This window comes from Dermacentor silvarum, chromosome 1 (assembly GCF_013339745.2).
Source record: "Dermacentor silvarum isolate Dsil-2018 chromosome 1, BIME_Dsil_1.4, whole genome shotgun sequence".
Lineage (NCBI taxonomy): Eukaryota > Metazoa > Arthropoda > Arachnida > Ixodida > Ixodidae > Dermacentor > Dermacentor silvarum.
In genome coordinates, this window is record NC_051154.1 from 439,011,221 (window position 1) to 439,036,912 (window position 25,692).

General features: G+C 48.2%; 1 protein-coding gene across 1 annotated transcript; it reads left to right on the forward strand.

Annotated features, from left to right (window-relative positions):
* Window positions 1–397: 397 nt before the first annotated feature.
* Window positions 398–25,004, forward strand: LOC119448834 (uncharacterized). The gene is made up of 11 exons (XM_049664326.1): window positions 398–632; window positions 2,232–2,290; window positions 2,378–2,519; window positions 3,929–4,096; window positions 4,896–5,029; window positions 10,261–10,346; window positions 18,217–18,380; window positions 21,069–21,127; window positions 21,850–21,991; window positions 23,597–23,767; window positions 24,286–25,004. The coding sequence occupies exons 1-11, from the start codon at window positions 492–494 to the stop codon at window positions 24,970–24,972; spliced, it is 1,953 nt and encodes a 650-aa protein (XP_049520283.1). The 5' UTR covers window positions 398–491; the 3' UTR covers window positions 24,973–25,004.
* Window positions 25,005–25,692: the final 688 nt, after the last annotated feature.

Consider the following 25,692-nt stretch of genomic DNA (forward strand, 5'->3'; position numbering starts at 1 on the left):
GGTTGTCTCGTCTATGGTGCTGTGCACTAGGTCGCGGGTACATTTCCCGGACGCTGCGGCCGCATTTTTGTGGGGGTAAAATTCAAAAACGCACGCGTCCCGTGCATTGGAGCACGTTAAAGATCGCAAAGTGGCCAAAATAAATCGGGAGTCCCTGACTACGGTGTGCCTCATAATCAGATCGTGCCTTTGTCACATGAAACTTCAGGATTTCCTTTCCATCGCACTTTCAGTGTTTATCAGGCCTTTATCTTGCCCTCACGTGCAAAACGTCAGTGACACAGCAATGCAGCGCTGTTATAATGAAATGGTGCTCTCGTAAACAGCAAGAATAACGATTCGCCGACGCTGGATGGCGCTCGTGACGCCGCCGCATTGGTAACGCCCCCTCATGCGCCACCTTAAAATGAAGTGGTGACGCTCGGGCTTGCTCCCTTCATTCTCTGATCTGTTTTGCACCAAGGCTTGTCTTGACTTTTCTTTCAACCGCCATGACTGCTATTCTGTACAGCGTCCCCGCAAGTACCTCCTGCCTCTTCGTGCGCTCACTGGCAAAGCACATTGGCTTCGATATAAGTGTTAAGGACGTGGACTTCGCTAAAAACGAGCACCTCACCGAGGAATACCTGAAGGTCTGTGGGCCTGCTGCCGTTTCCGGTTGTATTTCTGACTGTTTCTTCTTTCAATTTTATATGGAATCGACTTCACGAACGCGTATATTCAGAAGGACGAAAGCCCCGATAAGTTACGAATCACGGGTTTAAGCATCGAGAACGGGTTTAGTGTACAAATGCGGTGTCAATACTGCACACTTGTGCTCCCTTCGACTTAGGTTTCTTTAAATGTTCCATACTTGAATCATTTAAAGGTGGTTATCTAACACTGCAAAATATCCAAGGTTACGCGCCTTACAACGCACGCTTTTCGGGTGCCAGGGGTTGGCGGCATCTTGCCGTATGCTGCACGATCTCGTGTTTTCTCTAATCTCATAGTTAAAGATCATGGCTACTGCATGTGGTTCTATGCTAGCTAGTTTACTCTTCGAAACATCGAGCCTGTTAGTCTTATCGCTCGTATACGAATAGCTACACTCTAGGTTACGTCTGGCTCGTGCAGTGTAAGTGTTTCTGTTAAACCTTTATTTCCTTCGTTTCTATTGGCTGCGCTCTTATCCCGAGTGGCGTTTTTTGTCGATTTATACGGAGGCTAATCTTTGTCCTGTTCAGGCCTTAAACCATACCACAAGAACAAGTTTTCTTATGCTATTGTTTTGAGCATTCGCCAATTCCTAGCCCAACAGCAAACTCACTCGATCTGTCCACTCGTCGTCTTGCTGCTTTCGCGTACCTTAAACACCTGTCTTCGTTGTGTATACTTTCCCGCCTTCATGACCTTTATTCGTTTCATTTTCGTCGCCTACAGTGCTTAGAGATTCAAGCGGGATAATCGAACTGCATGGCGGCCGGCGCGTTGTTTCGCCGGTCAGCACCGGTTCATCGCTGGAAGGTCCAATGTCGTCACAGCGAATCACGAATACTCGCTTTAATCCTCTACCGCAGTGCGCATCAGCTCGGTGTCGCCACTGACCACTAAATGCGCAAACGGCACCGGCAGCCACGCGCTCACAGTATCTCGTTTCAATCACTGATCCCAGTACATTGGCACCCACGTCACCAGTAAACTGCTCAGCCGCCTTCTACAATCTCAGCAAAAAAAAAAAGGGGGAGGGGGGGGGACAAGGAACTGATAAATTCACCATCGACTATCGTCTCTTGCTGTTGACTATTTTCGCGCACTTGCCCCAACTTTTTTCCGCGATCGCGGCTCAAACTTCGTCGCTTGCATCCACTGATGTAAAATAAGAAATGAAGCATCCCATTTCTACGTTCAGGCGCCTTGTACAAACTGTGTGGTATTCAGTACGCTTAGTATGAACTGCTCCACCTGCCAGAACATTTGCGCATGCATCTTACCGCAACCATGCCACGTTTTCACCTGCATTGAGGCATCTGCTCTCCCCTGTTTATCTCTTCTTGCGACATTACAGGATCTGCCTACTTCGGCACATAATTTTCTTCTTAGCTAACACTATGCCGATCGTACGCGTGCGGTTTCAACTTTTGACGTGTTCTTGCATCTGCTGTCTAAATTCTTTGCCGTCCCCTTAGATCTGTCGCCGCGATTGCTATTCTAATGTTTTTTAGTGCACTGACCATTGCATCTGCTTGCAGCTTAACCCCTTCCACAAGGTGCCCACCCTCGACGATGGAGGCTACGTCGTTTACGAGAGGTGGCTTAGTCCTTGCAATCTTCACTTCCGTTTTTCTTACTTCGCTACACAGTACCGTTACGTTCACTTCCACGTTTCTCTTTGCAGCACCGCCATCGCCTACTACATGCTGCGCAAGCACGCCCCCGAGTCTGATTTGTACCCCAAAAGCCTTCAACTCCGCACCCGTGTTGACCAAGTCCTCGCCACCGTCGCCACCACCATTCAACCCAAGCATTTGTCCTTTCTCGTGAGCATTTCACATTTTCGCAAGCTCTTTCCCCTTGCTTCTGAGAAAAAGCCAGCGGGCTATTCCTGAATTGCACCTACTGCACTTGCTTCCGCTACCTTCAGCTCATCGAAACGCACTCTACTTGCCATTACCTAGTGACCATTCAAGCACAACTCCGAAACCAACTGTATATACATCGGCTAGCGACCTGCGCTATTTGAGCCAGTGTAGCAACGGAGCAGAAACAAAACAACGTAAAAGAAAATTTTCGCATATTTTTGATACTATTTTGTTCCGGAGTGAAACCGAAATATATATCGGTTTTTGGTTCAAGGGGACACTCGGCAATCCGCAAAAGACGTCAGGCAACGTGACTTAGCGCTTATCTCGTGGGTCCGCATAAGTGCGTATCTCGGGCAGTGATAGTGCGAGCGATAGCTGGTCGTGCGCGTCATTAATCTGAGCCTACCGCTCCGTACACCAGCAGAGTGGGATTGTAGCAAAACCCAGCGCTTGCGCGCTGAAGAGCTTTCGCTGAAGAGCTTTCTACGGGTACAACGCTTTGTTACCAAAGCGTTATCGTTCGTTTATGTTCGGTCAAGTTCATTTTATCAGAAAACAGCGTTCTAGCATTTCGGTGGGTGCACTCGATGACGTGCTGCTTCTGAGCTCATGCTCAGTGCCTTGACTCAAGGCACTGAGCATGATCTCGGAATTCATAATGGCCCGAACACCGCGAAGCATGGACGGCCTCACCGAGGGTGAGAAGACTAGCAGAAGCCCTCGTCGTCGCCGAATCACACTCGTGCTACGGTGTCAAACCAAGCGCAGAACGGTTACCGCACCCATAGACAAATTGAGATAAAATAACGGAGAAATATATTGAGAAACATAAAAATTGAGAAAGCTATCCTCAAATTATTGAGAGAAATAGTTTTTTATCGTTACCGTTATGAACCATTACGGAACATTTTTGTTCGTTCCGTAGCAGAACTGAAAGAACTTTTCTTCAGTGAACCACAAGTAAAAACAGAACGAAACATTTCGTTCTGACACCCTAGTTTGAGCATTCTAGTGTTCGAGTTATATCGCGCTCTCCAACTATAGCATGAAAGGCTCCGAGTTCTGTGCAGCTTTTTTTTTCTCGCCTTGTCTAGAAAACTACTTTATGTAGGTTAGCCGGTACATCTAGCGTTTATTGCCCAGCTCTAAACATTAAATGTGCTGCCACTCCACTTTTCTCCGCTACTCTGCAGCAACTCGGCTACCCTCCTCGTTATTTAGCTTCTCTAACCCACATCTTCCGTCTAGTCTTTCACTTTTCTCAGCTGTGACTAGGCCTGGTTATATTGTCGTCCTGCATTTTTGACTTCTCCTTTAATATTATGGCATGCACCATGCCACTTACATTTTCTTCTTTACTGCAGCGTGACAGCTTCTGTGAAAACCTCAAACCGACTGGAGAAAGCATGGCCGCTTTCGAAGAAGGCGTTCTGAAAGGACTGGAGCTCCTCATCGGTGAAGGACCGTTCTCTGTCGGTGACACACTCACGTTAGGCGATCTGTTCATCGTCGCCAACCTGGCTGTGGCTTTCGTAAGCATGCCGCGCTCAGCATTCTAGGATTCGGAATGTTCAGGGCACGAAAGACGCCAATGTATATTTAATTGCGCATCCAGCTCTGTAAACCGACTGATGTCGTACCGAGTAGCCAGTTTAGGTCTGATTATTGTGATAGCGCTTATATGGACACTCCAGGCGCTGTCACCGTGATGTTCCGTATAAAGCCCAAGGGCGCTTTCATCGTCCCCATGTGCTGTATGTGCTACTGAAAGCGTGCGAGGGTGACCCGACGAGGGTGGCTCTATCTGGCGCGCGCAAGACACCGGGGCGGGGGGGTTGTTCTACTCCGGCTGCGTATGGTTCGGCAACGCAGGCTCTATCTTGAAAACCACCTGGGAGGGAGACAGAGTGCGCAGACTGCTGAGAGCTTCCTGCGTGCTATGTTAGCGCCGCTTCGTTCGCGTTGCAGCGAGACGGAGCGCGCAGGTCATTTCGCTCGCTGCTGCCACCGCGCTTTCTCGCTCCAGCGTTTTGACAGCGAGCGTGCGTGGTCATCGAGTGAGATTTGTTCATCTTTGCTTGTGTACGCGTGACTCCATGTTTGTTAATTTAGGTAGTAAGCGAATGTTTGCAAGTTTATACAGCAGATAAAACTACTATTCTTGCCTCGTATAGCTGTATAATCATTTGCTAAAGCAATCGATCTTCGCCTTTCGTGTGAAATTGCGACTTTTTGAGCATTATATTGTGCTTCGCTGCATACTTATCGCACTTCTGCAAGTGACTCGTTCCGTGTTCAGCTCTTTCATGTCCTTGTATTCTCGTTTTTCAGAATGCAGCAGTGGACCCTGAAAAGTTCCCGAAGCTTGTCGAATACTACCAACGTGTCAAGGCAGTGCTTCCGTACTTCCAAGAAATTTACGAGCCTGCCAGCGCTTCCATCAAGGAGCGTTGGGCTCAAGTGAAGTAAACTTCTACGTTGCCAAGCTATGACCTTAGAATTAATAAACAAATTTGACCCTTTTCTTGCCACCTCTCCACTCTGTCGTTCACTAGCAGACCCCTTTATGCCACTTCTGCCATATCCTGGGAACTAATGGCTTTTCTCCTACCTGCGAGATAATTTGTTATTGAATTGTGTGCCCTTGCCGCTTCATCCCTCATTTTCATCTTTATCACCCTGCTAGGCGTGCCGCCGGGCAAACATCTTATTTCAAAGGCGATATTGCCTGTTAGCGTGAGCAGCTGTCCTACGATGCAAGAACTCAAGGTGCAACACTAGTATCTGAGTATCGCGTAAAATGCTTGGGTTAGCGCGCACCACAATGCTATCGTGTGCTGGAGACGAAGGTGCAAGCTAGTTTTCTTTCTTTTTAGAATAGCAGAGCCGAACGAAATGCTACGCATTTGCTACGCCACATATATGTAAACGTTCACAAAGTGTAAGTAAACCAAATGCCCACCACAATGTCAACCGAATTCAATGCTACATCCGTATTCTCCACACAATATCGAGCAGTGTTGCATTGACCGATTTTTCTTTTTCTCTAAATGGTAGTCAAACCTAGGTTGTGGCGCCATCAATAGTACAAGCAAACATTCGTAATCTATATGGCCTATGAGATTTATCGGTACGCGTTCCCTGCCGGGCACTCCACTAAATATTTGATCTGTTAGTACAGCCGTTCTTAATTGTAAAGAACATAATTGATCTCAGAATTAGCACCCAGTTCATATTACTGGGCTGTCGAAGCATCATCACACAACTCTAAAGCAAATAGAAGCACCCACTGGGAACGAATCGGTGCAGTATGGAGACGATAAATTCGAAGCCTGCGCCTGTCGCCATATTTTGCACGCTAAATCATCTTTACGAATGTTAACGTCTCGTGCTAAATTCTAAAAATAGCAGGCGTGCAACGCACACGGCAGCCGTAGCGTTCTGCGCTTGCACAGCCTCATGTAGTTATTTTTGATGTGAACTTTGCTATAACGTCTTACGCTGTACTAAAACACAATGTCACGGTGTTGCCTCGCCAACGCAAGTTGTCGATTAGTGGCCCCATCGTCGACTGAATCTGCAGCACGTTGTGGCCCCATCGTCGACTGAATCTGCAGCACGTTGTCAAGATGGTGTTAGGACAATTTTAGCTTTCTGAAAATTTATAGGGTTTTACGTGCCTAAACCACAAGCTCATTATAAGGGACGCCGTTGTGGGAGACTAATTTTGATAACCTGGGCTTCTTTAACGTGCACCTAAATTTAAGTACACTTGGATCTAAGTACACGAGCATTATTATAATTCGCCACCGGGCCGAGATCGAACCGACAACTTCACACCCAGCAGCGCAATGACATAGCCACTATAGGCGACCACGGCAGGTTTAGCTTTCTACTAGTGTTGCCGATGCTGTGGGGGAGGTGAAATTGCATTCTGTACAACAATCTCTGTGCTTTTTATGGCTTGCGCGATCTTGATAGGCGAAGCTTTGCGTCCTTCCACGACAACAAAATTCAGAGGACGCGTGCTTTCACGGCCACGTATAGTCATGCAAAGCATGCCTTTCGGTAGCAAGGAACATTTCTCTGAGGTCAGAGATGACGGGTTATGTCGTGAATGCGAAACGTTTCCGGAAAAGTACGCTTCCCCGTTGTGCTGCTGGCGTTGCTGTGTGTGTGGGAAGTTTGAGCGCGGAGTGCCTCTGTGAGCAAAAAAAAGTATATATATATATATATATATATATATATATGTAGATCCAATGCACGTCTTTGAATCTAGGTGAAGTGGTTAATCAAATGCTCTAAATTGGCTCATATCCGCCGTGGTGGCTTAGCGGCTACGGTGTTGCGCCGCGAAGCACGAGGTCGCACGGATCAAATCCCAGCGGCGGCGGTCGCATTTCGAAGGGGGCGAAATGGAAAAGCGCCCCTGTCCCGAGCATTGGGGACACGTTAAAGATGCCCTGGTGGTCAAAATTATTACGGAGTCTTCTACTACAGCGTACCTCATTATCAAATCGTCGTTCTGGCACGTGAAACACCTGAATTCAATTGAAATTGGTTCATTTCATTCCTGTGTCCTTGGCGCGCGCGCGCATGTGGTACGCGCAGCCGTGCTTCGGAACGGGACACACGTGACGACCGTCTCGAAACCACTCGGCGTTCACACGGTAGAAGTATAGTTGCGACTGAGGCCTTGGTGGTTACTGCATTTGGGCTGCTGTGCTTTGGGACTGAGGTTTGATTTTATTTCTATTCTTTCTAGCCTCGTATTTTATCAGCTGTTGTAAGTTGCAAAATGAGCTGCATGTGTGCATCTCGAGCAGAGCAAATGAAACAACTTTCAGCGGAACGAAATGGCATGGTGTTTGTGGGGGGAAGATGACCTGTAATATATAGAAAGCTTCGCGCCAGCTCACGCTAACAGTACAATGCGTCGCTCCGGAAAAGAGATGAAGCTCTCACTTGAGGACGGAGGATGAAACAGCTGCAGCCGGGGACTTCGCAACGACTGGCCGAGGCCCACAAGACTGGAGCCTTAGTAACACAAGCAACCCAAGAGTCACTGTGTGCTCCTCGAATCACTGGGCACAAAATGGCGCAACAATTCGAAAAGGACCGCACTGGGAAAGGAAGAGAGGGGCGAGAAGGTGCCTCGGAACTGCTGTTCGCACTAGATGCGCTCAAGGAATAGGAGTCACTAGAGACTGCTAGCTTCCCCCCCCCCCCGGAGTGCTCCTTTAGAGTGCAGTGATTAGTGTTGTGTTCCTTAATAAAGGACGATACCAGAAATTTGACTTATACAGACTGTAGGTGTTTTACGCTCTATAGAGATGTGCGCTCATGACATTTTCGTTAGCTGGAAGTTATGACATTTATATTCAAATGTCGCCTGCGTTTCATGCATGGCCAATCCCTACGTGGCTGTATATATTGTTTTTGACAAAAACCGTTGGCAAGGTTATTTCGTAGCAGTATAAATCCCTACTTGAAGAGAGGCACTTCCAGTGTCGAAGGAAAGGCGTCAAATCCCCCCACCCAACTCCTCCTTGTTTCTTGAGCTTCATTTCTTTCCCTGCATGCAGCTTTCCTGTATTATTATTAAAAATAACAGATTGAGTAGTGTTTATTGCGGTGGTATTTACTACCATCCCTGATGTATGACTCGCCATTCTTCAATAACTACTGGAACATGTATCAATAAGACAAAAGGGAGTGAATAAACTAAAGCACGGGGACATCAAGCACCATGAGAATATCCGGTTTTATACACTTCGCTCAGCAGGGAGACACGGCAGAATAAAATGGGAAAAGACAGCAGAACACCATTAGAGGAAAGCGTGACTCACGTTTGAAATTAGAAACAGGCTGATATTGCGGGTGTTCGCACAGGCCAGCTACCCGAACGAAGCGTGCCTTCTTCTGAGCTGTCAGAGTGGTAAGGCCGCTATTGTGATGCCTATTTTCTGCTCCGACAGATCCGATTTCACTTAGCGAGTGGATCAGGCTGAGAGGCCCTTGCTCCTCCATTTTACTTCTAGATTGGCTAAGGCCCTAGGGGTGATGAACACTACTACAGAGAACGCTAATAGAATTGTTTAACATACGCAGTTTAGCCGCGTGTAACTGAGAAAAATTACTGGACAACTGAAGAGTGTCTGGTGGTCGTTTGGTAGGAAGTTCCGGTAATGCTTGTAGGAACATCCCTTCCGAGTCATGAGTGACCACCACTCTCTCTGCTGGCTTGATAATCTCGAGGATCCTTCCGGCCATTTCGCAAGATGGAGCCTTCTGTAACAGCAATTTGATGTAACAAATGTACACAAGTCCCGACACAAACACAGCGACCCAGACTGTCTCTCCCGCGCCGCCGTTGAAACCACCCCTAAAGATATTGAGGAGGACTGCGGTTTTCTTTCTGCTCTGACATCGCGCAACCTCGTTCAACAGCAACGCAGCCATTCAGAGCTGTGCACTGTGATTGAATACATAGAATTATGTCTCCCGCAAATTCCCGCGACAGTTCGCACGCCACTTGTCATATTTCTGTCTTCGCAATGACATTCATTACCAGAAAAATTTTCATCCTACCTAAACCGTTTATTTGCTCATTGTCCTGGCTGCACTCTGTGATGACATTTGACGTGCATACCCCGATAAACGGTCTTCCGGACATCTTGGTTTCACACGTACCTTGGCAAGGATCAACAAGCAGGGATACTACTGGCGAAAACTTAGCAAAACCATCCAGCCCTAGGTCAGAACTTGCCACATCCGCCAACGCCGCAAGCTTCCACCCGTGAGGTCTACAGTTACCTCCAGCCGCACGTCCCCCTCACGCACCCTTTGAGCAAGTCGGGATGGAGTTACTGGGCCAGTTTTTCAGATCTTCTGCTGTTGACCGCTAGATTGTTGCAGCCACCCACTACTTGACGCGTAGATGTGAAACCAAAGCCGTTCAGCGAGATATACTGCTCCCGATGTGGCTGACTTCTTGGTAAAAAAAATGTCGCATTTTCATCCGAAAGGTGAAGCATCAATTGCGATAGAAAATTAGTAGAGAGCTATACGGAGTAAGGATAGTAGTTTTATCAGCTGTATAAACTTGGACATGTAGGAGCACCAGCAACGCGCAGAACTGTTTTCGATGCCAACGGCGTTTTGCCCGCGTTCGCACCGAACGCGCGCGGCGTTGGTGACGGTTGCCGGTGCCTCTAGTGCCGGCTCGGATGTTTTCGACAAGATCAGAGCGCGACACTCGTCGAGCAGCGTCGGAAGTCTTTACCAGCTTCTCGCCTCGCAACGTTTTTATATAAATACGTATTTGGTGCCGCAGCTAAACATTGCCTCCCCTCCCTACCTCCCGTCCCCCCATAGTCTCTCGTGAGACGGAAGAAGTCGCGTTTGCTTTCTGTTTGTTGTGATTGTAAAGAAGGAAAGAGACGCTTAATTCTGCAGCCCTTCAGGGAGCACGGCGCAGAACGCGCGTGAAAGCGCGCGTCCCTCGCGCGCTTTCACTCGCACATACAGCATACGGCACGAGGCGACGATTTCTTCGCCGTTGGAGTTCATACGGAACCTCACGGGGACGGCGACGGCGAGCACGACGGCAGAAATCCGCTTGGTGTGTCCATATAATTGCTATCGCAATAAAACATCATGCTCAGCCTTAATGCCCCAGCTGTCCTAATCCCAGATCATGGCACAGCGCTCATAGCACAGATTTTCTGAGAGTTCCTACAGCTCACTACAGCGCAACTGCGTACCACCCGCAGACCAATGGTATAACTAAGCGGCTCAACACAGCGATAATGAATATACTTTCCATGTACGTCGTCACAAATCACACACACACACACACACACACACACACACACACACACACACACACACACACACACACACACACCACACACACACACACACACCACACACACACACACACACACACACACACACACACACACACACACACACACACACACACCACACACACACACACCACACACACACACACACACACACACACACACACACACACACACACACACACCACACACACACACACACACACACACACACACACACACACACACACACACACACACACACCCACACACACACACACACACACACACACACACACACACACACACACACACACACACACACACACACACACACACACACACACACACACACACACACACACACACACACACACCACACACACACACACACACACACACACACACACACACACACACACACACACACACACACACACACACACACACACACACACACACACACACACACACACACACACACACACACACACACACACACACACACACACACACACACACACAAACACACACACACACACACACACACACACAAGCACGCACGCACGCGCGCACACACCCACCCAAACACACACACACACACACAACAAACCAAAAGCCGGCAGATACCACGTCGTGTGGTAATCGATATTATGCGAAGCAGTGTGCGGGGAGCCTACCATGTTAACGAAATGACCATGAGAGCACCAAGGAGTAGGCGGCTGTGTCATGACCTACATGACACGCATGTCATGACCTTCATGTCATGAGTTCTCAGGAGTCCCTTTCGCTACGCCTAAAAGACCTTAAGGCGAAAGCCTTAGTTATGCTCATGGCTATATGACTTCAACCATCAACCTTTAGTCTTTTCCTTCACTTAGTAGCAAATCCGAACCCATTCCATTGTTTTTTGAGTGTTAATCTTTTTTCACTGTCATTCTCATTTTTGCTGCGTCATGCTGATCAGTATTACTTCTACCGCCATCCCTTACCATTCTTTTACTTAGTACCCACGTCAGAACCGATTTCAGTGGTTTCTGAGTGCTAATCTTTTTTCGCTGAATCATTGTCATTTTCGTTGAGTCATGCTCATGACTATGACTTCTACTATCATCCTGTAGTGTTCCCTTAGTTAGTGCCCCTCTCCAAACCCATTTCAGTTGTTTTTGAGCACGGCCGCTCGATGAAAAACAGAAGGTGCGGCCTGCCGCGTGGAGCGGATACTGCGTGGCGCGCCTAGTGCTCCGGGCTGCCGCCGCGGCGCCACCAGTAGGGCAGCCTCTGGGGAGACCGAAAGCGAGAGCGCCGGAATTATTGCGGTGCATGGCGGCTTGACGGCGCATCTGCTATGCGCTTGTTAGTTTTTAAAGGGTTACAATAAACTTGCTATAGCGTTAACTATATTGGTAATCATCCTACCGAATGTGCGTCGGCGATGCTTCAACCTAAATATAGCAAGTGTTAGTTTTATCTGAAATGGTTGCTCATGCGAGTTGCGATTTTTTGCGTCATGTTTTCTCTCTTTTGTTGCCGTTGCGCTGTTCACCCTCGATAATGTATGTTTGTGCTACAGTTATTTTTGCAACAGGAGAGTCGCTCATTGACAGGTGCGGTTGTATTTCCGCAATGATTGTTGCTCACACCTTAGAAACAAAAGCATTGTGAACATCAGGGCAGTCATAATTGCTTTATTGCACGTGCGTGAAAAAAGGATCACTGTGTTATTGGAATCACAGGCGCAGCACTTTCCTGGCCAGAGGTTTTTGAGCCAAGCGTACGAGACGCTCAACAGACATATTAACATTTCCTGCTAGGTTGGCAAGAAGCGCTCGTAAGAGTGAGACCAGTGAGACCCTTGAATTTGATGCACAGCCGCTCCTTTATCAACGAAGTGACGCCAATTTCACCTGTTGAATGGCCTACATATTTGTGGAGCGTTGAGCGACAAGGGAGATTTCTGGAGCTTGCATGCTCATAACCTTTTTTGGAGCATGCCTTCCAAATTACACATTCCCTTAGAATGACGTCACTGTAGTGGGGCTTCGTCGAGAAACTGCGGACTTGGTTTCTAACGAACTCGGCAGTCTTGTCACCTTGCGCAGCACCATTGAGCACCTTCATAAAACAGGCAATGTCCGTTTTATTTTCATAAAACAGTGCGCGCTCCTCAGCCTCATCCACTTTTTCTTGAAGCGCCTGCATGCAGTGCTCCTTTCATACGAGCGATCTTCGCTTGGAAGCAGCGCGTTTTTTTTAGCTTCTTCTGTCAGTTTAACAAGGTCGAATGTAGTTGGACATGATGCATCTGAAAATGATGCAATTTCCACACACGTTTCATTCCCTAGTTCGGAGTTGTTGGCCGTCGTAGCTTCAGTGCTGTCACTTGACGAGCCGTTTTGGCTAATGACAGGCCTGTCTTTTGAAGCAGCATTGCCCGAGCACTCGGCACGCGACTGCGCATTATCGCCTTCTATTTCCAAGCGTGGCTGCTTCTTCCTGGGAGCAGGCGTGCTCCTCGTGCTCATGTAGCTTGGATAACCGGGGAACACTGTCGGCACAGCCGTTCGCAAAAGTATCCTCAACTTCTCGGTCTTCTTGTAGTCCTGCTCCGTAAAATGCAAGGCGCACACGAGGGACCTGTCATTGGGCTGCCATACTGTTCACTTCCCGCCGGGTCCTTCACGGGAAATGTTTCGCAGCCATGCTGCCCTGCCTTCTGCGTTACTGGGAAACCGTGGTAGTGTATTTGGCGGGTCCTTCGATGCATTCGTGGAACACAACGGCACACCACAGTTGCGCGGCATTTTGCATAACGCATAAAACATCACACATGCGCAAACTGTCTTGCGTGACACTCAGTGCGAGCGATTCATGTGGAGAAAAACAACCACTATAGACGAGGCAACCTAAAGTTTGCCCGCGCGGTACCAGCCCCTGGCGGAAGGATGGAAGTGTCGTAGGTCGCCGCCGGGCCAGCGCGCGCCCGGGTTTTCTACGGCGCGAGCGACCGCGTGCGTTGTTTTCGTGACGGCGAGCGCGACCTCATCAATCAGGAAAGGTGGCACGGAATACTGCTGTGTTGTTGATTGCCACAAGAGCCTCGAAAAGTCTAAAGCCGCCCGTGAAGTTCTACAGAATTCCGCAGAGGTGGTACGAGGAGGACAGACGACAAGCGTGGATAACTGCAGTGCGCCGAGTCAAGTAAGTCACGTACTTTCGCATTCGCGTGCAGTATCACGGCCGCTCGATAAAAACGCAATAGTAATGTGCCTGTATTTACCGCATGGCCGTTTGTTTAGACGTGTCGCGTACTTGAATCGTACAGTGAAATCCGCCGTGTTAGCTTAGCGGTAAATGCATACGTGTAGCGCCGCTAAGCTCGACGACGCGAACTCGATTCCCGGCTACGGCGGCCGCATTTCGATGGGGGCGAAATGCAAGAATACAGTTCTTGCCATGTAGTTTCATTTTTGTGCACGTTAAAGAACCCCCGGTGGTCAAATTTATTCCTGAGACCCTCCATTACAGCGTGCCTCATAATGATATTGTGCTTTTGGCACGTAAAACCTACGAATTTAATTGATTGTACTGTTCGTTCACTCGCGATCGGCAAAGACTGGCTCAAGATAATTATATCATTTTTCCAAACGCTGCAACTTAAATTCCTAGTTGTACAGGCAACAAATAGGGCCGCACGTTCCTTGTCTTTTGTGTGGTGGCAATCCTTATTTAATGGAAGCTGCGGTCATCGCATGCGTAGGTAAGCGTCAGATCGCAAAGCAGCTGCCCGAGACGCGCGCGTTATGTTTGTTGCTTGGCCATGCTTTCTGGGTTCACAATATCCAAGCATGTTTTAAAGTAATTGCCACCTTGCACATTCTTCCTGCTTCACTCTTCCCGCCAAGAATCTTCGTTTCGTGTAGTAGCCGGCCATCAGTGTGAGCTTACTTTTGCTGCGGCGGGGCATTCGCCCGACGAGAAACTAGATTTGCTTTGGTGAGGCATATATCGCCAATTCTTGCACTCGTGCTGCTGGTCCCAAGGTAATCGCTGGTTACCGTGACCTGGGTTCACTTCGCGGAGCAGATTTTTCGAGTGATTTCTCATGACCAGTGTAAAGATACCTTGCTCAATAATGTAATGAGTTGCCATGACTCTAGCATTGAATAAGGCATGATATACATTAAATATTTATACAGCATGATATAAGGCATTATGCGCATATGTAGTACTTACATCGTTAATTAATTTTATTGGCTTATTGGTGCCTAATGCATGTATTCTTTCTGTTCCGACAGTGCTGATGCCACTCCCTGGGAGCCAAATTGAGAGCAGCCGTGTGCGCGCCCAGCGACCAACGAAACCAACCGCAATCGTCACCGTCTCTGCACATCTCTACAAGCATGCATGACCGCTTTGTGACTGCACCATAGAGAAATAAAAGTGACTAAATGACTGAACTCTGTGTGTACCTCTAACTCGATGTCGTATACAATCTTGTTGGACACCTCCGACACGCACTTGGCTTTCACTGTCACATCATCGCCCACAATTTTTCAGCACCACACACGTGTGGAAGCAGACGCTCCCCTTTCTTGAGGTTGCCGCCACGAAAAAAACTGTTGGCGTCGGCAACCGTCTTGAAATCGCACTGCAGTCTTTGCATCGCTGTTCAGCAAGCAGGCGATCTGCCGCCGTCGAAAACGGAGCGCCGTGAGCACGAGCAGCGAAGGAAAGCGCGAGCGAAACAATGTAAACAAAGCGGAGACTGCACCGCGGAGCGACCGGGCTGCTTGAAATTTTCACATTGGGGGCGCTGTTAGGAGGCGCTGCAGCGCCTTCAGGCGATCGTTTTCTCGTCTATCGCGACCTACCCGCTCAACGCGCGCTCCTTCCCGCCCACGCGTCGCATGGAGCCCTCCCTAAAGCCCAGCCCTCCCCTACTACTGGCGCCCTCCTAGCGAAATGCGGCGACAACTGTCAACTCCGCTTCCACTCTCTCGCCCATTGCCTGCGCCGCGACGCGGCAGGCCGCACCGTGTGTTTTTCATCGAGCGGCCGTGTTTTGAGTGTTAATCTTTTTGTCTGAGTCATTGTCATTTCTGCTGAGTCATGGTGATGACTATGACTTCTACCATCATCCTTTAGTGTTTCCTTCACTTAGTACCCACGTCCGAACCCATTTCAGTGGTTTTTGAGAGTTAATCTTCTTTCGCTGGGCCATTATAATTTTAGGGGGCTGTTTCATGACCTACATGACACGCATGTCATGGCATTCATGTCATGAGTCCTGAGGAGTCCCTTTCGCTACGCCCAGGAAACCTTAAGGCGAAAGCCTTAGTCATGCTCATGGCTATGAGAACCATCAACCTTTAGCCTTTTTCTTCACATTTTAGCACATCCGAACCCATTCCATTGTTTTTTGAGTGTTAATCTTTTTTTTCTCTTAGTCATTGTCATTTTTGCTGAGTCATGCTGATGACTATGATTTCTACCACCATCCTTTAGCATTTCCTTCACTTACTCATTTCTTTAGCATTTCCTTCACTTACTCGTCATACTATGCCAATTTTGGTACTTACGAAATTAACGAATTTGCGCACAGGTCCGGGGCAGTGGCCTTGGTAAACTCCGCGGTAATGCAGTTCCACTCAACGTAAAAGCTGGGGAAGTGGGAAGCAGTGATTCTCCGGTGTTTCCCTTGTGTTTTACTTGTGTTTATTTTGTTTTATCCTTCGTTTATTTATCTTGTGTTCAGCACTCCATCATCCGTTTTGACACCTGTGCTCAGGCACAACTGATGGAAAACCGCCACGCACATGGAGCCAAAGCCTTTGCTGCGCGTCACCAGGACGACATGAGATCACATTACAAGGTTTTTATGAGTTTCTGCTAATTAATGCGCTTAATGATTGATTATTTCTATCTTTTACATTTTTCTGAATCACGGTAGTTTATTTTAACCGGTTTTGATCAATTCTGCACTTGTTTTGATCCTGTTTTGCGCTTTGCCTTTGTTTTGCGGTTGTCCAGCATTAGTCCAGCATATATGCCCAGCATCAGACAATATGTCCACAATCAGAATGGGCTGAAATTTTGCCGAAAAGTTATAGCGTAACAGCCTTTTGTGAATACGGACCCAGGACGCGTATATACCACATTGCGGACTCTGTGTCGGCCACGGTGATGTCATTTGGGCGGAAGTTAAGCGCCGGTTCTCGCATAGCACGCATTGCCATTGGTTAGGGAGGAATGGAGCATAGCGTGCCTCCTCCGTACCTATAGGCATAGTCTCCAGATTTTTCTCTCGCAACTCACACATGCGCTCAAGCGTCGATCAAAGGCGGCGCAGCTCCAGCGTGTCTGCGCCCTTGACAAAACGGAAATACGCAGTTTACCCAAGGCGAACTCTCCCACCGTTTCCGAAGGCACCTTTCGCTGACGTCGATCACATCATCGGGTAAAGCTTTGCCTCTGGCGTTAACAACAATTCTCAAACTTTGTGATCCCCCGCATGTCCTCAGGCACGTCGTTTTAGAGTGCAGCTTTTAGGCTCCCGTTCCTGCGTTAGCGACGCCGTTGTTCCTAAACGTAACCGAGCTAACGAGCACAGCGAAGAATGGAAGAGCGAATGCGGAGCGCAGCGGGCGATGAAAGACGGCGATAGCGAAGAAAGCGTGAGGCGGAAAGCGGGGGAGAAGGGTATGGGGAAACCGTGAAAAGAAAAGTGTAGTGCCGCGCAATACGGGTGACGACCGCTACGAGATGGCGCCAGAGTAGCGCGCCGTCGTCTGTTCCCCGATGGCATGCGGCGAGCGCATCCAACGATACCATATATGGAAACAAAGCGCTGCATGAGCGGACGTCTGTCTGCGGCGGCTGCTGTGAATCGCGCCAAGCGTCACCCCCGCGCTGCCTCTCGCGATCCCCCGAATTGCGAGGCAGTCGCACCACACTTGGCTCCGTTTGCAACGTGCCGCACGAGAGAGATTGTCTACGCCAGCCGATATATCGTGAACTGAAAACACGTATAGAGCTGTGCGAACATTTTGAATTAGGAAGTATCGTAATCGTCGGAGAAAGTTCTTTTTTTAACTTCTTTTTTGTGCTGCTTCGACCATGACTGGAACTTTTGTGGCTGAGTTCGTCACTATTCTTGTGAGCCGAGGCACCAAGACGATGCTTTTGTGTGTGTGTGCGTGTGTGTGTACACGCGCTTTGCCGTTTTCTCTCACGCAAGCATACACTAGTGACGCCCATGTAATTTTCTAACGCTTCATTTTATTCAAGTAACACTTGTGAGAACGCTTCATGCGCATTTTCACGAACGATAGAAACTAATGACATCACAGCTCCTTTAGACAAATAGTGCAGGGTGAATGAGCCTGCAATATTTAAACGGTACTGCGCCTCTCTCATTATAGCAGACACGATTGTAGTATATAAGTTGAAGCGATTAGTGTTTTTCAAAGCGCACAGATGCTGTTTCAAAGCAATGGTTTCCCCAATCGCTTGATAAACTTTTATCACGCCGATACATTTGTCACGCACAATATACACTTCCCCGTGTTTATCACGCCTTATTGCTGCCATCATGTTCGCAACTTGAATGACATATGCAGCACGACACACCGGACACCATAGCATCCTCCTCTCATATAGCTAAGCCAATCATTCGGCGACGCTTGGGGGCGCGCACCACACGGCTCCGCTATAAACGCCCTCTCACACGCCCCGTGAAAAAGAAGCGCGTGCAGTGTCGTCTCTTCACATTTAGTTTTCTAGACGTGGTGCGCGAAGGTGAGCTCTGCTTTTTCGTTCATCCACAATGTCCGCCAACCTGTACAGTGTTCCCACGAGCCCGTCCTGCGGCTTTGTGCGTTCGGTGGCGAAGCACATTGACATCAAGCTATGTGTCAGGAATCTGGATTTTTCCAAAGAGGAGCATCTCGCCGACAAATACGTGAAGGTTCGTGGCCGCTGTCTTTACTGTTGACCGTTATATTTTTAAGTGGCGCGTCGTTTTTATTTATGTATTTTTTTAATGTCTCGCGTTCGGAGTAATGACGCGGGCAGTGCTCGGCTATTCAAACGCGGTAATCGGGCCGCATGGTGAGTGGCGCGTATTGCGCCTCGGTGAGTAGTCAAAACGCATCGCAGAAGCTCCGGCTTTCATTGTATACCAAAAGGTATCAACTAGGTGGCCCAAGGCGTCCTTTGGTAGCCCACAAAGCTCCAGAAGCCATGTACTTAGACTGTCACGTTTGAATCGCTTAGCACTGTAGTACATCCAGGAACCGTTGGTTAGCAGGCTAGTGAGCAGAATCTACTCGTTAGTTGATATAGGCTTGACATAAGTTAGTCCCAGCGCTGTAAATGTAACGGCCAATACCCACATGCATTTTTCGATGGCGCGATTCCTCCCTTGCTCGAGTCCCACCTTGAGAGCGATCTGCGATGCGGACAGTGTAGGCTCTCCGAGGGACGACAGCTTCGTGTGTGCTATGTGGTTTCATGCTCGCGATAACAGCAGCCAGCGTGCCGCCCCAAAGAAACTTCCGGTCACGTGCCTTATTCATCTGCTATGTTTTAACGCATGGTTGCTTCTTTGCCAGTTACATTTAGCAGCTACGTCAGTGGGAAAAACCAGAAGCCGTGCAGGGCCTATGTTTGTAATCGGTGAAAAGGTCTATGGAACCCATGTTTACCCCCTCACCCGCGTTCACGAAGTGAAACGTCACTAGGTTTTCGTTTATGCATTCATTTTCGGTTGCCGTAGCTGTCACTGACTTTATCAACATCTGCAAACTTCTACTCGGGGCTCAGATGGGCTCCAGAGATAAGCTGCTGCTGCTGCCATTTGCGTTGTCAGGCTGAACGTCCGTAGTCTCCAGCTTATTCATTAGTCGGTGAAAGATTAGCCACGTGCTAGTATTGCCGCACTGCTTTATCTCTGCACACTGTAATGCAACTTGCTTGCAGTCTTGGTCGATAGGCTTGCTTTTCTTGGGAGCTGGCATTGTATATAAAAACTAAACTATTGGGTTTCACGTGTCAAAACCACGATTATTAGTCCGGATTGATTTTCACCAACTGTAGTTCTTTAACGTTCACCAATGCCCGGTGCACGGACGTTTTTGCATTTCGTTGTATTTTTATTCGTCGGTTTCGTCAATTAAGTTCACTTCCATCGCAGGCCTAACTACATCAGAGCGGAATAGCTTACATGCTTCGGTACCCTGTCACTTCAACTTCGTTAGTCATTCACATATTCCTGGTCCATTCAGACCAGGGTTGCTCAGACTATATTGCAGTCGTGAAAGCACGGGCTTCCTTTACTCGCATCGCATGCCGCATTCATTTTAGGCTGACTGATTCTGACTCATTATTTTATCACTTTCACCTTCGCGCGGAGAAAGTCTACTTCACAGTGAATACTTCTAGTTATTCCAGTGAATACAATATCGGAATCCACAATTTTTCTTATCCTGGGAACGACCACCGCGCGTCATGTCTGCGCCTTCTAAAGGCAAGTGCACGCAATCGCGGAAAACAGCTCTGGCTCGAGAGAACGTCTTTTCTTTCGCTGGTCAGTTAAAGACGTCGGAGGCCCTGCCAGCAGTCTGCGTTATCCTGTTTTCAAAAACTTGCGGAACAGAGCCCATGCATGACTGCGAGTTCATCTGCAATGCAGTTTATATTCTTCCTTCGTGTTTCGCGGCCTTTTCGTCTTCCAGGGAATTTATTAGCACGCACGTTCTAGTAGCAGGAATTCGTGTGAACGATGGGGCTTCAGGGACAACGCAAGGCGGGTGCAATCCTGAGAGGTAAAGCATAGCAGACTGCGTTCGTCTTTCCATAAATTGTGCGCTTGCGCGTACTGTAGCCGAACTCTGCTTTATAAGGCGCTGACATGCTATGTGATCGCCGCTCGTGCGATAATATAGAAAACCCCAACAGCCATAACCGTTGGACATATAAAGTTTATTCCTATCCTATCCCCGGGTGATTGTACGTTCAATTGTGCTCGCACCACTTCTACAGCGGAGATTCATTTGCGCCTTCTTTGCGAAGGTTGCCTGCTTGCCCAAGCCGGTCAATCGTTAGATGGACCGGTTTGGGCAAGAGTACAACCGAGATGGCTCCAATGAATGCCGAGATTTGTTCCGAGTACGTAGAAGGCAAAGCTTCTGAAGAAGCATCTAGTAGAGCAGGAACGTCTTCAATACGCAGCGAAGCGTAGTTTAGAACGCGAGCGCATTCTGGCCGTAAAAGCAGCAGCATCGAGTGGCGGTGATGAGCTTGGTGAGCCATGTGAACATTTCGCCAAGCAACGGCTTGGAACGGGAAGTGCGTAATTTCTCGCAAACGCGAATCCAGGTGGCGTTGATATGCAGGGATGACATAGCAGTGGAACTACGTCGTTTTCATATGCAGACAAGTACTTTGTAAACACTTCGTGCGCAGTTATTTTCAGTGTGCAGCATGTGCGATAGACTGCTTTCTCTCGAATAGGTCTGCGGTGCCGCAAGTTTACGTTCAGTGAGGGGTTCCGAGTGAAAACCTGTCCAACTTCGTAGTGTGCTCTATAACATGCATTTTTTCCTTTACTTTCCCAGTATATGGCGATCTCATTCACCCTTTGTTTTCTTTGCAGCTTAACCCCTTCTCCAAGGTGCCCACCCTGGAGGATGGTGGGTTCGTCGTTCACGAGAGGTAATACACTTGCGCTGATGCAGGTCGGCCGGATCATGCTCTGCTTGCACTGAAATTTCTTCCGCATTTTCACAATACTCGCTTCACAGCAGAGACCACCGCATTGCCAGCAAAAGACGTGTCTGCATGTCATAAGAAAAAAAAACGTTGTCATTGACGATTTGCTCAATTCCTGCAGCCTCTATAAACGCTCCTTATGAGATTAATATTAAGCCAATCTTTCGCGTGGGTGGCCCTAACTCGTGCCATGTAGCTGGACTGCTGTCAGGTGCTATTTCATGCTATGCTTTACTGTACACCGGCTGCAGAGTTGGCGATTTCATGCCAATTCGTGGTTCAAATTGACAGAACGAAATAAAGGGGACTCAAAAAAAAATACCCACAGGACGCCCCCTGTGCGTTTGTTGCCTTTCCTATATTCACCAGGACCTGCGTGCTTCTGATCTCTACAGTAGCTTGTTCGTGTTTGCAACTGTACACAAATATCTGACAGGGGGAGACCACATGCAACTGTGTGCGCTTTCACTTTATTATGTTTTCTTTTACTGCCTAACGAATATTCTACTCACGCCTGGCTATGAGTCTAGCGTTATTTTATTCTTTACTCTTATTGTACGCGCCTGCTGGTGCCGCCGTATGTTCGACATTCAGTGCTCACTGATACTCTCCCGAGCTTTCTGAATGGTGTATGCCCAAACCTCCTGTCAACTCTTCTTTCACAGCACTGCTATCGCCTACTACCTGGTCCGCAAGTACGCGCCTCAGTCCCAGTTGTACCCACTCAGCCCGAGGCGGCGCGCCCGTATCGACCAGATCCTCGCCACCATCGCCAGCACTATTCGGCCGAATTTTGTGGAATTTTTCGTAAGCACTCAACATATTCTTATACACCCTTCCCCGTTTACTACGCGCAAAATGTCGGATACGGCATTTACCGAAATGTTCCCTTTCGTTTATTCGTACGTGTGGCCATTTGCATTAGCCTCTCGCACGGGTCGCAGTTTTGTCAAGGCTCTTCTTACGTCCCTGCAACGTTACGTTCCTACAGCGCGTGGGACTAGCAGAATTTTGCTGAATTTTCTGAATGTTTGCGATCGCACCGTTCCTCCATGCACCGTCCCACGTCCCACGAGATACCAGCAGTCGGTTCTGGAATGGCCACCAAGAACACGCGTTACTTGGGAATGCACGTTGACTTCCTAGTTCAGCCGTCTTCTTCGACTGTGTTGGCGTTTTGCAACACCTGCGATTTCAGGGCACCATTTTTTTTCCTATAGGAGCTATAAAACGACGTCATCCAGGTCGCCATAGTGTACTACAGCTAGCACGGTGAAAAGCTGTGCGTTATGTAGATCCTCGTATCTCTCGCAGCACAGGTTAAGCTGTGAATAGGACTCCTAAATGACGTAAGTGCCGTCATGTGAATACTTCCTATAGGCCTTTTTTTTTTCATCACTGTATTGGTGACTAACCATTATTTTAGTAGCGCAGTCTGCTACGCTCATATTCTCCGAGCGATTTTAGAACCTTCGCTTCTAAACCGCGAAAAGAAATCGCGCTTCGTACGCTACCGATGCTCGGCGGATATTTAGTTCATAAGAGTACCATTATTGCGTTCAGCTCAGTGTTGATCCGAGAGTATATTTCGTTATAAAGTCAGAATTTGAAATGGTTCTTCGTTGAACGCCTTGAATTTATAAACGCGCCGGAAGGGACAGTGGACAGATAGACAGCGCTTTGTGCATCCTCTTTTGTACCTTACCTTTCTTGCCCTGTACGCATTCGCGCAATCTTCCAAAGCGCTCGCTCGCCTCCAACTAGTTCGTTTTGTCTTTATATCAAGTTCTACAACTCGGAATAAGCGAAAAATTCTACAGTAATAAACAACTAGCCTCCTGACTTGAAAGTACAATGAAAGTATCGAAGCTGCAGGCATGGGTAACGTCATACAGAAAGAAAATGCAAGGCACATTTCACAACGTGCGTGAAGGAAAGCATTCCTAAAGCAGTTAAAATACTATAAAAGGACATGCACTGCACATGTGTATTTCCATCGTTAATCATATGCAACGTGTAATCTCTCGCAATGTTTCTTTATGCATTGCACCATTGACAAGCTATGCAGACATCGTTTGATACAAATGCTATTGAGAGACGTCGATTCTGTGATGTCACGAAGGTGATGTTTGACGCTTGCCGAGGGTGGAATGGTGACGGGAGGGGTGTGCAGAGAATGGCGACGGGAAAGAAAGTTAAGGTTTAATATTCTTCGCACGCATGTCGTAGCTGCACAGCACGGGGAAAAAAACACTTAAACACAAGGTGAGGAAACGACCGGACGAGCGCTCACTTCAAATGGAAATTTATTACACACGATTGCAAATGAAACATGCCTGTTCAAGTAACATTAACGTTCCTTTACGTAGTGTTTCGTTTATCCGATGTGTTTCGTCCTTTGTTTCTCTGCAGCGCCGCATCTTCTGTTGCAACAGTTTGCCCACCATATTGGAAATAGCCGCCTTCGAGGATACCGTCGTTAAAGGGTTAGAGCTTCTTGTCGGCAAAGGACCGTTCGCCGCCGGTGACAAGCTTACGCTCGCCGATCTGTGCATCATCGCCAACCTCTCTGTGGCTTTCACAGTAAGCACAACTTGTCTATACATTCCGTAATCTTATTGACACTCATGTGGGTTCACCATTGCTTCTCGCCGGCGGTTAATTCGGCTTGACGGTGCTCCTTCGATCTATGCGCCGTTCACATGGCGCTCTCCTATGCAGGAGTCAAAACGGACCATTGCTCTCTGTGGCTGGGACACTTCCAAAGCCAGTTCCAATGCGCATCCCCCTAACTTTTCCTTCATACGATCCCTACCTTCCGTTCCCACATCACTAAAATACTTCCTTGTGTTCGCTAGTAGATACAGGTGCTCAACTGTAACTCACCCGGAAAGTCCTTATTCTTCCACTACATCGCTTGTTACCACCGTTCAGAGGTCTGGACGTCAAAACGTCCACCCAGCGAAGGAATGTTCGGGCCTGAGATTGTTTGCTGTAGGAAATGCAATTCCAAGCCCGATGAACTATTCCGCTGCGCTGAGGGCGGTACGAGTGAAGTTATCCTGCCTGCCCTGATCCACAATTTTCTTACTCTTTTGCAGAACGGCTTCGTCAACATAACCAAGTTCCCCACCTTGGTAGATTACTACGGTCGTGTCGCAGAGGAGCTTCCCTACTTCTCCGAAGTATTCGGAGAAGCCGTGGATTTCATCCACCTGCGCTGGGCACAGCTCATTCAAGCTGCTCCAACGTCTGAAGAATCGGGAGGCGCAGAGCCAATTCAATCGAAAGACCAGGAAGAGTCAATTAAATCGAAAAACCAGGAACACCAAATGACGCTGGAAGAACCAATTACATCGGAAGAGGATGAAGGACAAGTGACACCGGAAGACCAGGATCGACGAATGACACCGGAAGAACCAATTAAATCGGAAGACCAGGAACAACAAATGACGCCGGAAGAACCAAATAAATCGGAAGACCAGGAACAACAAATGACGCCGGAAGAACCAAATAAATCGGAAGACCAGGAACAACAAATGACACCGGAAGAACCAAATAAATCGGAAGACCAGGAACAACAAATGACACCGGAAGAACCAAATAAATCGGAAGACCAGGAACAACAAATGACGCCGGAAGAACCAAATAAATCGGAAGACGAGGAAGAACAAATGACGCCGGAAGAACCGAATAAATCGGAAGACCAGGAACAGCGAATGACGCCGGAAGGATCAATTAAGCCGGAAGACAAGGAAGAACAAATGAATGGGGCAGGTGGTGAGTGAGTGTTGCTGAATATACAATCAAGCTAATAAAAGCAAGCCCGCAATCTCCGAGCTCCTTATGCTTTTTTTCCCCGGATCAGTAGGCATAACTTCTGCATTTAGCATGTTTGTCTGCCCAATTGCATGCTGAAGCTTTCTTGCGGAGACCACTCCACAATCCTTGCTAACAGCTAGTCCAGCACTTTTCCGACTGCTAATACACCTATTTATTGAACATTTCATATTCGAGGCGCCATAACTCTACCAAAACTAACTCTTCAAATTATTATGTGTTCCTGTTTCATAGTTCCGCAAGATGTGCCGTGAAATAAACTACCTGTCATTCATGCTGCTGCTGAATTCGAATTTCTAGGTGTAACATGGCACTCGACTTTAGCAAACGCGAAACATATGGCCACGTTATGCGTTTGTTCAGATTCGTTATCTACGCTGACAAACATCCTTCACAAAAGCAAAGCTTTTTCTTGTGTGTGTGTGTGTGTGTACCCTCCACGGCTTTCATCACCGTGGCTGCTGCGTGCTGCTGCTGTCTTGCCCATTAGCTCATGCTTAAAAAAATTACCTACGTGCTTCATGGTAGGATCCACCCACGGCTCCCCAGCACAGCAGCTCGATTCTGTAACCCAGGGCTGCGCAACATATGGCGCACGGCCGAATTTAGTCTCGTATGGTGTGCTGTTGCTGCAGTCCGAGCATGGCCATGCGGTGAGAAACGGCGAT

Coding starts and splice junctions, on each gene's coding strand:
- LOC119448834 (XM_049664326.1), top strand. CDS start 492: ATGACTGCTATTCTGTACAGCGTCCCCGCAAGTACCTCCTGCCTCTTC. Junction 633..2,231: donor TCACCGAGGAATACCTGAAG/GTCTGTGGGCCT, acceptor ATCTGCTTGCAG/CTTAACCCCTTCCACAAGGT. Junction 10,347..18,216: donor GTACCACCCGCAGACCAATG/GTATAACTAAGC, acceptor CGCGAAGGTGAG/CTCTGCTTTTTCGTTCATCC.